The sequence below is a fragment of the Ochotona curzoniae genome, unplaced genomic scaffold (genome assembly GCF_017591425.1).
Source record: "Ochotona curzoniae isolate NIBS_2020 unplaced genomic scaffold, NIBS_Ocur_1.0 contig_4501, whole genome shotgun sequence".
In the NCBI taxonomy this organism is placed as follows: Eukaryota; Metazoa; Chordata; class Mammalia; order Lagomorpha; family Ochotonidae; genus Ochotona; species Ochotona curzoniae.
The window spans coordinates 17,212,706-17,225,714 of NW_024466307.1; the positions used below are offsets into that span (position 1 = coordinate 17,212,706).

The 13,009-nt window shown below is 39.8% G+C and overlaps 1 protein-coding gene across 1 annotated transcript in view; it reads left to right on the forward strand.

Annotated features, from left to right (window-relative positions):
- Positions 1 to 13,009, forward strand: part of FER (FER tyrosine kinase) — a 214,098-nt gene that overhangs the window by 19,029 nt on the left and 182,060 nt on the right. Inside the window, exon 2 of the mRNA XM_040986133.1 lies at positions 9,271 to 9,534. Coding sequence (XP_040842067.1) covers positions 9,328 to 9,534 — 207 coding nt within the window. The 5' untranslated portion in view covers positions 9,271 to 9,327. The remainder of the gene's footprint in view (positions 1 to 9,270; positions 9,535 to 13,009) is intronic.

Sequence of the window (13,009 nt, forward strand, 5' to 3'; positions counted from 1 at the left end):
ATAATGTTATGCCACATCCATGAATCAAGCATTGGCCGATCAAATCTCATAGAATGGAGGATCCTCACAAGTACTGTGCGATATGAAAAAAGCCAGACGGAAAAGGTCACATGGAGTGTGACCCCGCTTCACAATGTGTGAGCTTACCTGAATATGTAAATACACGTAGACGACAGAATTGTGGTTCCAGGGACGGGGGCAAAGGCCCAGTGGACCTGAATGTTTGCGAGTACAGGATTTCTCTGTTTCAGGGCCTGTTGTGCACAGCTGAGAGTATACTAAATGCTGCTGAGTTATACTCTGAATCATTTGTTTGTCATTCTGTGAATCTTCCCTCAATTTTAAAAACACTTAGCAAAGATACAAAACAGAGATAGATGAAGTAGGAAATGACCCTTTTTTTCAGTTGTTATTGAGTCTTATTCTCCAAATAGAGTTAAAAGCATGATGTGTATTAACTTGGAGTGTTAGCCATGTATATTCAAACACATGAATGTTAAAATATACATAACATGCTAATTGATATACCTATGTAATTGATATACAGAATATGATATACATGTTCTTAAACCTTTTCTATTCATTGTTTGATTGGTATTTATCCTCCATGAACTTCTAAAATGTTTGATATAGTTTGATACAATTTTATATTATATATATCATTATATAAGATTTTATATTAGAGGACAGAATCACTTGCAAAAAGTCATAGAAGGAGTAATATGAATGCATGAGAAGATGAAATTTACAGAAGCAAAGACTAAGGCAAAATAGATACTAGTTTGTATTTTTACTATCTTTTTCAGGAAATCTGTAATGACCATTTATTTCCCCCAGAGGGCTGCACTGTTCCTGGAGGCACTGCAGTACCAGTGCAGTGCACAGAGTGGGTGGAGCAAGCACCTATGTGTCCTGCTAAAGCAACCACAGATGACAGAAATAAATGGGCATGATGCGTTCCAATAAAGCTTTCTCTATGAATGCAGAAATTTGAAGATTCGTTTATTTGCATTGGAAAGGCAAACTTGCAGAGAGGAGTATCTTCCATCTGCTAGTTTATTCCACGGGTGGCAACAATGACTGGAACTGAGCCAATCTGAAACCAGGAGTCAGTACCCATGTCTCCCACGTGGGAGCAGGGTCCAAACGCTTTCAGACATCCTCTATTGCTTTCCTAGACCACATCAGGGAGCTGGATTAGAAGTGCAGTAGCTGGAACAGGAACCAAAGCCCATATGGGATGACAGCACTCGGAGCTGGAGGATTAGCCAAATAAACCAGTGTGCAGCCTGGCCCTTCAATGCAGAAATTTGGGAGTGGGGAACAATAACCTAGAAAGTCTTCTTGTTTATCTACTCTATTGTTCCTATTTACATTCTTAATTGTTACTGATTTAATTCAGCTGCAAAGTTTCTATTTTGAATTTTTTTTTTTTACAACCACTCACTATCATTTCTCTTTCATGTCATGATATTTTCTCCTTATTTTGGATTTGTTTCCTGTATTCATTTGTATCTTATTGAGTTTTCTGAAGATTATAATTTGAATTACTTTTTTTGTAGATCTCTTTTTCTTTTGGGTCTGTTACTGGGTATTTATTTTATTGCTCTTAGGTGTCTGGTTTCCTTGATTTTTCGCGTTGCAGTTTTCCACACTGAGGCTCTATATCTAGGGCAGCTGCAGCTTTCTCCAACTTTCTGACATTTGCTTTTAGTATGTGTGTAGAGAGTGAGACTTTTTCCTGTTATTGCCTGCTATGGCGTTAGTTGGAAAAGATGTGTAACCTCTGCTTAGGGGTGGCCCCTTGTGTGGTCTCTGTGTGGTTTCTTTTATTTTTTTTAAGATTTATTTTTATTGCAAATTCAGATATACAGAAAGGAAGATCTTTCATCTGCTGAATTGTTCTCCAGAGCTGTGCTAATCCAAACCCAGGCACCAGGAGCCAGGAGCCTCTTCTGGGTCTCCCATGCGGGTGCAGGGTCCTGAGGCCTTGGGCCGTCCTAGACCACTTTCCCAGGCCACAAGCAGGGAGCTGGATGGGAAGTGAGGCTGCTGGGACTGGAACCAGCGTCCATTTGGGATCCTGGCGTGGGCAAGGTGAGGGCTTTAGCTACTAAGCTTACTGCACTGGGCCCTTTGTGTGGTTCCTTTAGCAGTAGTTCTTACCAGTGGCCAAGACCTTAGGGTATTTGTGACTGTATTGGGAGTCTGCTGCAAGTGGTGTGGGCTGACTTGCAATGACAGACTGACCAGGAACATGGGGCCACTATGGGGCTCCCTGGCTTTTAGGCTGCACTCGGTAGTGTGTGAGCACTGATGGCTAGCTGGTTGGCTGTGTGTTCAGCTGTCTAGTGAAAGGGTCCACCATCTGGCTAGCTCATGGACTAAGCCTCGGGGCACTGTTTGTGGCTGCGTATTATCTCATCTCCAGTGGGGAGGGGGTTATGTGATCTTTGAAGCTGGGGCCTTTTGTTCTTTTGCTTGGTATACACTGTGGTCAGCCAGCGTCTTGGTGCTGCAGCCACCTGTGTGTGTGGTGGAATGAAGGCAGAGTGTCAAGAATGAGCATTTGCTGTGGCTGGTTGCTCAGGTCAGGGTGTGCCTTTAGCAGTGAGTCCAGTTTCAAGATGATGCTGAACATCTTGATGTTACAGGAGTGGTACAGGCGGATGCCATGTGGCTCCTTCTCTGGATGCTGCAGTGTGTGAGTGCTAGGTAACTCCAGACTGTCGGGAGACCACGAGGATGCAGCAGTCTCAGCAGGTTGTCTAGAGCAGCAGTGGGGACCCCTGTGGGTCTTCAACCAACCTTTCCCTTGCCAGGTCAGGCCAGTCTTCCTCAGCTCTGAGCCAGTGCTGCAGGGAGTTGGTGGAGGAGAAGCAGACTGCCGCCCTCTCTTCTCTGTGCTGCCACGAAGGGTTTTCATGCACGCAAGGCTCTCACTACTTCCCTCCTGGCCTCCAGCACACTTCCCCACCATACCCCTGGGGATACAGTTGTTTATTTTCTGTTATGTTCCCTGTGGGTGTATTCTCACACAACTTTGGCTGTCTTGCTGAATCACTCCCATAAATCAAATGTTAGTCTTGCAAGTATATTTTGGATTGGTAATAGTTAATTTCAAATACAACATGGTTTTCAGTTGTTTATAGACTGAAATCTTTTTTTTTCCCGTATTTTCTTTCAGTCGATGGAAGATGATCTTCCATTCCTATTGTTGTAGTAAGGCAGCCAGTTGGGTGCTGCCTCACTTTCGTTTAATTGATGTATTGAATTGAGGGAAGGATATTTGACACAGGAGTTAAGTGACCTGCTTGCATCCCATATTGGAGTGCCTGGTTCAAGACCCAGCTTTGCTTGCCCTTAATGTGGACCTTGGGAAGCAACAGGTGATACCTCAGGTATTCTGTCCCTGCCACTCACATGGGAAACTCAGAGTTCTAGGTCTTGGTTTCAACTTGATCCAAGCCCAGATGTTGGTGACATTTGGGGAATTTGCATATCTCTCTGTCTTTCAGAGAAATAGCTACATAATTAAAAGTTGACAAACTGATCAGCAATCCAAAGAAAATGTAGAGTGAGTTTCTTTTTGAAAATGCCCTTCTTCACGTATGTATGTTAAAGATAGAGGGAGAGAGAGGGAGAAAGAGAGTATGATAGTTTTCTTCATCCAACGATTCTGTCTCCAGATTGCTGTAGTAGTCAGTGCCAGGCCAGGCTGAGGTCCGCAATCAGGAACTCCAGGCTAGTCTCCCACCTGGGTGTAAGGAAGCGAAGTGCTTTGTGCCACTGCTTTCCCGTACACATGAGCAGAAAGCTGGATCGGAACCAAACTAGTCAGAATTTGAGGGGGTGATTCGAAATAGTGGCTTAACCTGCACAATGCCACCCTCAACAGAGGGAGTTTTAAAAATACTGTATCCATGATGTGCCCAGGCCAGCATATATTATTTCATAATAAATAACAGTGTTTCCTAGCTAAACTTTGGTGACTGTTCATTCCTGCCTGCTTCAGTACTTGTAAAGGGCCTCACTTGCTACTCTTGAGAAGTGGGTTTTGGGGTTTAACTGTGGCTATTCTTTGTCACGTTGTCGGCTTTTTGTTACTTACTGCTGGCAGCTTAACATTTTGTTCTGAGAGTTACAGTGTTTCTGACCTGTCAGTGCTGAAGCATGTAAAAGGTAAGAAAGACCTTCAGAGAATTCATTTTGTATTTTAATGGCTAGTGATTTTATAGTCTTTATTGCTACACAAACATATTTTGATCATGTTAACTTGAGCCATAAATTGATTATGTGAGGTTTTATTAGTGAAGAAATATTAATTCATGCTTTACTGAATTTTCTTCTAGGATGTGAGAGTATCCCTTGGGGGAATAATGAAGGATTTCCTATTTATATTGTATTGTTTTCATTTACTCCTTGGCTGAATTTTCTAAATTAGTGGGTCTTCAATGACATACTTGAATCCCTTTATCATTTTTAAAATCAAGGAAGAAAAAAGCAAACATATATATATATATATATATATATTTTTTTTTTTAACCAGAAAACATATCTGTGTTAAAGTAAATTCTTTGGTTAAAAGGGAGAATATTCAAATACAGATTAAACCTTCTACTGCACAGACAGTATTTCTGTGATTTCTGTGTCTGTGCTTGAAGAATGTGAAAGTAGCCAGCTGTGGAGCCGAAAGTTGAAAAACAGGAGATGTTCTAGAATATTTACTTATACTTACATATTACTCTGATATTCGTTGAAGTGTGGTGTGAATTCTGTCATCCTGCCTAGGAGAGTTGTTATCCGTTTTACATTAGTCGATTTAATAGCTTCCAATTATGCTTTATGTAATTAAAATTTGGATTTTAGAGAGTAGTAACATTTAATGGCATTTACAGTTGTAGTCATTGCAAACTGAAAACTTAGAATATGAATATAAGCACCTACTTGGCCATAAATAACAAATTAAATGTAACTAAGTAAGATTTACAGAAATGTAAATAATGTTTTAGTAAGTTTTAAAAATTAGTTTCAGTGTTTAAGAACCTACTTTCCAGTGCGGTAGAGTAGCAGGCTAGTTGTCCACTGTGGCACCAGCATCCCGTACAGGTCCTGGTTCAAGTCCCAGCTACTCCGTGTCCTATCCAGCTCCCTGCTGGTAGTCTGGGAAAGCAGGGAAGATAGCTCTCGGCTTTGGGCCCTTGTATGCACATGGGAGATCCTGAAGGACTCCTGACTCCTATCTCTGGCTGTTGTGTCTCCCTCTCCACCTCTGTAACTCCAATATATATATATATATATATATATATATTTTTTTTTTTTTAAAGAACATATTTTAAAAGAAAAGCTAACTTAGCCACAGGCTAATTCCAGCTTATATGCCTTATGATTAAATTATGTAACATTCCTGGAATGATGACTTTCTAGAGAAAGGACAGATTACTGGTTCAGGTTTAGAATTCCAGGGTATACCACCCTGAACGTGCCCAATCTCGTCTGATCTCAGAAGCAGGGTCGGGCCTGGTTAGTACTCGGATGGGAGAATTCCAGGGTATAAGATGGTGTTGGGAAGTGTGATCAGAAAAGGAGTCTTCGAAAGGTTTGTGGAAAATGTACATTATATGCACGCTATGGTGTGGACTGTACCTAACTACACTTACTGATAACTCCTTTTTTTCCCATGAACTTTTGAAGTAGCATCCCAGGGGGGATTCTTGCAGTCCTGGAACTGTATAATCCCTTCATGGTTGCTTAATAAGTAAGTCCATGCTAAATCGACAGTGATGTCATCAAATTTAATTAAACAAACAAAAAAAGGAATTGCCAGGCCTCAAACTCTAACTTAAAGAGGAATAACAATATGAAGAAGCATTCACAATGCAGCTATATTACCCACATTCTTTCAGATACAGTGCACAGGAAGAAGAAAATAAACTGTTAAAAAATATGCACTCATGCTATAGCCAAAAATTATAAAGGTGGGGGATTACACACTGACTTAAAATGTAAATTCCAGCAGGGAATTTACTCTCTTCTATTTCCTGCCTCATGTCCAGTGCTTACAGCGGTGCCTTGGCTGCAGCAGACAATAAAAATCTGCTGAATGAATCAAGATAACCGAGGCTGCGCAGCATCTTACATGCAGCTTGAGTGACCTGCAGTCCCTCCATTGCTCCAATCTTTAGCATACTAGACGTTAATTTGATTGGTAGTTACAATTTTAGGTATTGATCTTACAACTTATAGGTTAAAATTCAAACTCCTTTGAGTGGAATCAAAGCTGGTTACAGACAGCTCCCACTCTTCTGTTACAGCCACACATCTACTTAACACTTCCCGAAATGTTTGCTGCTCATTCACACCTCTGTGCCTTTGCACATGCTGTTTTTCCTCTCTAGTCTGCTTTGTGAACTAAACTGGACAGCTGTGCTCCCCACACACCCATCCCCAGAGCCCAGGCCACCTGAGGTGCTCCCATCCTTCAGGTTCACGGATGATACGTGTATCTGTGATTATTGTAACACACTAAACTAGGAGTTCATTGGATACTAGCAGTTCATTGCCACAGATTTCTTACCTATATACACCGCTCCTTGGGTTACAACCCTGAACATGGTGGGTATGCAATTCACTACATGTTATTACAAGAGAAAATCAACTTTCAAACTGGCTATGAGATTTTAAAATAACAATGTCCATAATTTGATAAATGTAAGCCACACAGAAAGAATATTTTACAAAAGTGCGTGTATATCAGTGGCGGAATAGCAGGAGAGAAATTGGGCTGCCGTCTTCTGCTGCTTGCCATGTGCAGTTGGAGTTTGGACACGTTAAAATTGTGCCTCATGGTTGCCTTTTTTTTCCCCCCCTGTTGCTTGCTCCATACTGTTCGTAGCTTCTATCCACTTCCCTTATGGCTTTTGATAATGTAAATAGTGGTCCTTATTCCAGTCCTAGCCGTATATGTTGTAATTTCTAAAACATTTTTTCTGGACAGTTCTAGCTTTAAATAATTTTGTATTTTTCTTCAATTATCTTTTAGTTAATTGGTTTTAAAAGCCTGGGGTTTTTTTTTTTTTTTTTTAAAGAGGTAGAATTACAGAGTAAGATTAGAAATGGAAAGCAAAAGAGAAAGAGGGAATGGGAAAATGAGATTGGTTGAAGCTCAGAGCCAGAGTCTTCTTTCTGGTTCCCTGCCTGGGCGATGATGAGCCAACTGCGTGGGCAGGTATTAACTGCTTTCCAAAGTGTATTAGCAGAAAGTTGGATTGGAAATAGAACAGTTGGAATTCAAGTCAGCACTTCAGTATAGGAAACCGTATTGTTCCACAATGCTTGCCTCTTGAATGCAGTTCCTGGCTCCTGAATTCAGCCTGGCAAAGCCTTTTGTGGCCATTTGTGGAGTGAACCAAAGGATGGAAGATTGATTCTCTCTCTCTCTCTCTTTTTCTGTGTTTCTTTTGTCGTTGTAACTACGTTTCAAATAAAATACATCTTCAAAAAGAAAACTTTGATGTACTTTTTTCACAAATTACTTTTTTCTGTTTGATTACTCAGTAGTTCATCAGAGTAATAGTTCAGAGGAGGAAAAATTGCAGTTTCTTCTCTAGTTAGAAAACTTCCATTGAAAAATGTTGTTAGAGGAGATGATTGAAATTAGAAGTAAAACTTCCTCTGTAACTTAAAAAATACCAATTGATTAAAAGGAAACTCACTTCTGATCTAGATGATCTGGAATTAAAGTTGGTTTGTTTTTTTTTTTCAACTGTATCTGAAAGACTCACTGACTTGAATTTCCTGAAACTGGAGCACAAAATGAGTGCTGGATGTGTGAACAACTGGGATACTTTAAAGGAATTGGTAATCACTGACTTTCAGGTGATCTTGCATTATGCAGTAGTGGTGTTAACCTTTTTTTTTTTTTTTTGAGCTGTAATTCACATACGAAAGAAATAATCCACTGAAAATGTATAGTTCAGTTGTCGTTAGTATTGTTGTGTGGTCATCAGAATAGTCAGTTTTAGAATAGTTTCTTCACCACAAAAATCAAGTCCGGAGCGCATGAAAGTCACTCTCATTTCTCCCTGAGTTTCCTAGCCCTTGGTGACTCTTACTGGTTTTTTTTTTTCTTTCGCTATAAATTTATCTATTTTGGACAGTTTGCAGAAATGACTCCTAAAATATGTTTTTTTAAGCCTCGTTTCTGTCACTTACCAGAAGTTTTTCAAGGTTCCTCACTGTTTTGTTTTGAAACCATACCTCATTCCTTGCAGTTGTAAATAGTAATCTTTTTTATGGATGTTTACACTTTCATTTATTCATTTATCAATTGATGGATTTTTTTTTCTCTTATTTGATATTTGAAATGAGTGATTGTTGTTCATAATGATGCTTGAAACCTAAGTTTTTGAGTAGCAATGTCTTGATTTTACTTGAGCTATCCTTAGTAGTGGAATTTATAGTAGTACCATTTTCTGTCTGTTTTACCTTTTGAGAAACATTCAGCACTATTTTCTGCAGTGACTGTATGACTTTATGTTTCTTTTGTAAAATGTATTTATTTGGAAGTCAGAATTACAGAGACAGTCTTCAATGTGTCACTCTGCAGATGTCCGCAACAGTCAGGGCTAGGCCAGGCTCAAGCCAGGACCAGGACCTCCATCCAGGACGCCCACCTCGGCTCAAGCACCTGAGCCATGTTCTGCTGCTCTCCAGGTGCGTTAGCAGGGACCTGGATCGGAGGTGGAGCAGCGGGGTCCTGAACCAGTGCCCTTATGGGAGGGCAGCATGACAAATTTTGGCTAATGTGCCACATATACTACAGTGTCGGCCCCTGTGACTTTGTGATTTCTAGTACTAGAGTAAAAGGATCCCAACCTCTGCTCAGTCTCTCCAACTCTTGTTGTTGCTGGTCTCTTTCTGATTATTGATATCCTGGTCTCATTGTAGGGTGGGATTATATTTTCCTATTGGCTACTGATATTGAACATCTTTTAACTTATTATCTATTTGTCTTTGGAAAAATGTTTATGCCTTTTGTCATTTTAATTTGATTATTTTTTCATTATGATTTGTAAGAATTCTTTATATATTCCAAGTTGAATTCTTTGCCAGAACCTTGCCTTGCTATGCCACAGCATCATAGAAGAACTGTTTATTTTCAAAGATTTATTTATTTATTTGAACGGTAAAAAGAGTATGTTGTATCTTTATATTGAAGACTGACTTCCTTTTGATCTAAGATGTTTTTCCTTATGTTTAATTACACAGATATGTGCTGATTAGAAGGCTCAGTTGTATATTAAGGACAAGCAGTGCCTTATAAAAATGGGGTTTGGGACTGACCTGAAGAATTCACATGAAGCTGTGTTAAAATTGCAAGATTGGGAACTACGGTTACTGGAAACAGTGAAGAAATTTATGGCTTTGAGGATAAAAAGTGATAAAGAATATGCATCTACTTTACAGAACCTTTGTAATCAAGTCGATAAGGAAAGTACTGTCCAAATGAGTTATGTCAGCAATGTATCTAAGGTAAGAAGAATAATTCCATCATTTGTCACCTGTAATATCATAATTACACTGCCAGCAAATAGATCATACAGTTAAGTGAGCATAGCCGCATTAATGTCCCAGGGAAGTGGTTCCAGACTTCTTGCCGAGTATCAGAATTTCAGAGGGAAAGTTTTCAAACATTATTTTGGGGGTCTTACATCCTGACGTTGTGGTTTAATAGATGTGGGGAGGGACTAGTTTATTCTAATCACTGATCTGGCTTGACAACCTTAGCAAGAAAGGATGGATGTTTAACATTTGTTTCCTGCTTTTGGTCACTTGAATTCCGCTGGTTATTTCCTTTGGTACCAATTTTAATTAAAATCCACCTTTCTGAAATTGTCAATGAATTGCTTGAAATATTTTAATACAAAACTCCTACTTGCTCTCCTTTTGCTGTTAGAATACTGATATATCAATGAATTAGTCCATTTGAAAACAAATTAAATGGATTTTTAAAAACTCTGTTCTATTATGTGAAAATAAGGGAAATAAATAGTTAATGATTTTTTGAAAACATTAAAAATGAAGTGTTGAACACGAGATATCCTTGGATTGTTTTCTCATTATAATATTTACAATATATTCATTATAATATTTTTGTGTATTCATTCAAAATTAAACATAAATATTAGCTTTTTACTTTGGAAAGTTAAAAGAAATATTTCTTTACTTGTGGGTCTCAAGCTTTCATTAGATGTAGAGGAAAGCTGTATTTATTCTGAAGAATGTGTATAGTGCTATTGACCAGGTTATGATCTGTGAGTTTGTGGAGAGTCCCTTAAGATTCATATCTTTAATTTCTTATCCCGGGCCAATCAGATTCTTCAAAGAGGAATTCTTTAGTCTCTAGTCAGAACGTAGGGCTGCCATAATCTGTAGCCTGTAAGAATATAGAACACTGACTAAATTTGCATGTGATATTGAGATATGGAATTTTGATTGTATTGATTATTTGGGTAATTTTGGGTAAATTGTGTATTTTAACAGTATTGGGTCTTCTAATCAGTAAACATGGAAATATAGTAGGAAGGAACCTCAGAAGTAATAGAAAATGGAATTAAAATGTGTCCATTTTGGGATGCCCACACTGCAGGCAGAGGCTTAGTGTGATGTGCCACAGTGCTGACCTTGTAATTATTTGTTTTTTAAAGGCAGACTCTCTCTCTCTGTCTCTGTCTGTCTCTCTCTCTCTCCGCCATCCCCTCTCTCTTTCACTCACATAGTCACTTTCCAGATGGTTGCCACAACCAAGGCTCTTACCAGCTCACAGCCCAGAGAGCCGGTACTCCATCTGGGTCTCTCACAGGTGTGGAGGGGACCCCAGTCCTTGAATGATTATTTTGCTGCTTCAGGGCATGTTAACAGGGAGGTGTCAGAGGCAGAGTGGCGGGCACTAATGTGGATGTTCCAAGTAGTGGCTTAACCTCACCATTCCACAAATCCTTGCTTTTCACTGAAGGTTGTTTCTACTTGCAGTTGAACTAGTTTTCCTTATATTTTGAATTTCTTTCATTAGGCGCATCAATGTTATGTCTTCTGTGAACTCATTTATTTGTTAGGTGAGAACACACACACATATATATTGTCTTATTGCACAAACACATAGAGTGCACATTAGAATGTGTGTGTATATACATAAATTCATGTCTCAGTTTACTGATATTCAGTTTAATTTCCCGTCTTCTATCAGTATTGCTGTAATTTCTGTGGCTTTTTACTATACTAATCATTTTTTTCAAAGATATATTTGTTTGAAAGGTAGAGTTACAAGAGGGAGAGAGGAGAGAAAAAGGTTCCATTTGTTTACTCCCCAAGTGGCTGCAGCCACCAGGTTAAAGCCAGAAGCGGAAGTTTCACCTGGGTCTTCTTCATGTGTTCAGAGGCCCCAGCACTTGGGCCATTTTCTGCTTTTGCTAGGTCATTAGCAAAGAGCTGGGTGTGAAGTGGAGCCCCTGGGACTGCATGAGTGCCCACCTGGGATGAAGGTATCTTAGGTTTAGGTTACTCATGCTGCACGACATCGTTAGTACCGTTAGTTTTGATTTTTATGAAATGTCTAGTTTGTGGTTCATTTCAGTCAGTGTATTGTTTATTTTTGACTCCTTCTGGTGAACCTACCTGTTGATGTGGTTGACTCTGACGCCTTTCTCCTGACTCCTCCCCTTCCCATGTCCCTTCCTCTCTCATTCCTCTTTAGTAGTCTCACTTTCTGTCTTGCCAATGTTTAGATTTAAAATATGGCTGCATAGCATCCTTTTCTTTTTTTAATCTGCTAGAACTCAGTACTTCCTTTCGCCCTACTTCTGTACTTCGAGGTGGAGGAATTTGTGATTATATGTAGAAACCAAGTGATTGGGACCTTTGTTAAAAATGAAAGAACGATCAGTTATCTTTAGTTGTTCAGTTTCAATCTTTTTCATTTGTTGCATGTTTCCCTGATGCATTTATTGTTTCCTCTAGTTTCCTAGGTGTATGAAGCACATAGTCTAGTGTTTTTTCTATTTTCCCTGTTTTCTTCTTCTTCTTCTTTGAAAGATTCATTTATTTTGAAAGTCAGAATTCTGGAGAGGGCCAGGCAGAGGGAGAGCTCTTCACTCTACACATGGCTACAGCACGAGGCCATGTGAAGCTGCATCTGGGTTCTTCCATGTGCATGGCAGGGTCCTGAGTGCCCAGGCCATCCTCTGATGCTATTCTTAGACCATTAGCAGAGAGCTGGATTATAAATTGAGCAGCTGGGACTAGAACTGGAGCCCATATGCGCTGCCAGAGTCGCATGCACTGGCTTTACCCATTCTATCACAATGCTAGTCCTTTCCCTGTTTCTGTCATTTGTATTACCTTCTGAGTAAGGTTTGATTAAGTTTTCTTCTCATTTTGGGTTGCACTTTAAAAAAATTTGGATTACATTGTTCTACATTTTTTTTTCCCAGTAGTCCTTGATTTGGCTGTAGGCTTTACGCCTTTACCGATGTAAAAGGCACTGACTAATTTCTGAGAACTTGTTCCCAGGTGTGGGTAAGTCTCCTAGTGAAAGTTTTATCCTTTTTGTTGTTGTTCTCACACTTGTTAGGTTGGACAGGAGATTTTTTGTTATGGAGTCCCAGGTGAGTGTCTCTCCTCTAAGAAGATCATTATGAGGACTCAAAGGGATGTGCCCAGGAATGTAGCTATCATGGCTTCTGGCCCTGTGAGCTCTGCGATGTGCTCTTTCCAATGCTCTTGGGTGATATTTTTTTTCTGAGTGTGAAATTATTTTCTTTCACCCTTAGTCAAACCAGTGCTTGGCTAAATAATAAGGAAGGAGGGGGCTGGTGCAGTAGCACAGCTGGCTCATCCTCTGCCTTGCAGCATTGGCATCCTATTTGGGCATCAGTTTGTGCCCTGGCTGCTCCACTTCTGCTGATGTATCTGGGCACTGCAGCACTGCTCTGCTGTGCTGCTGCTTCCC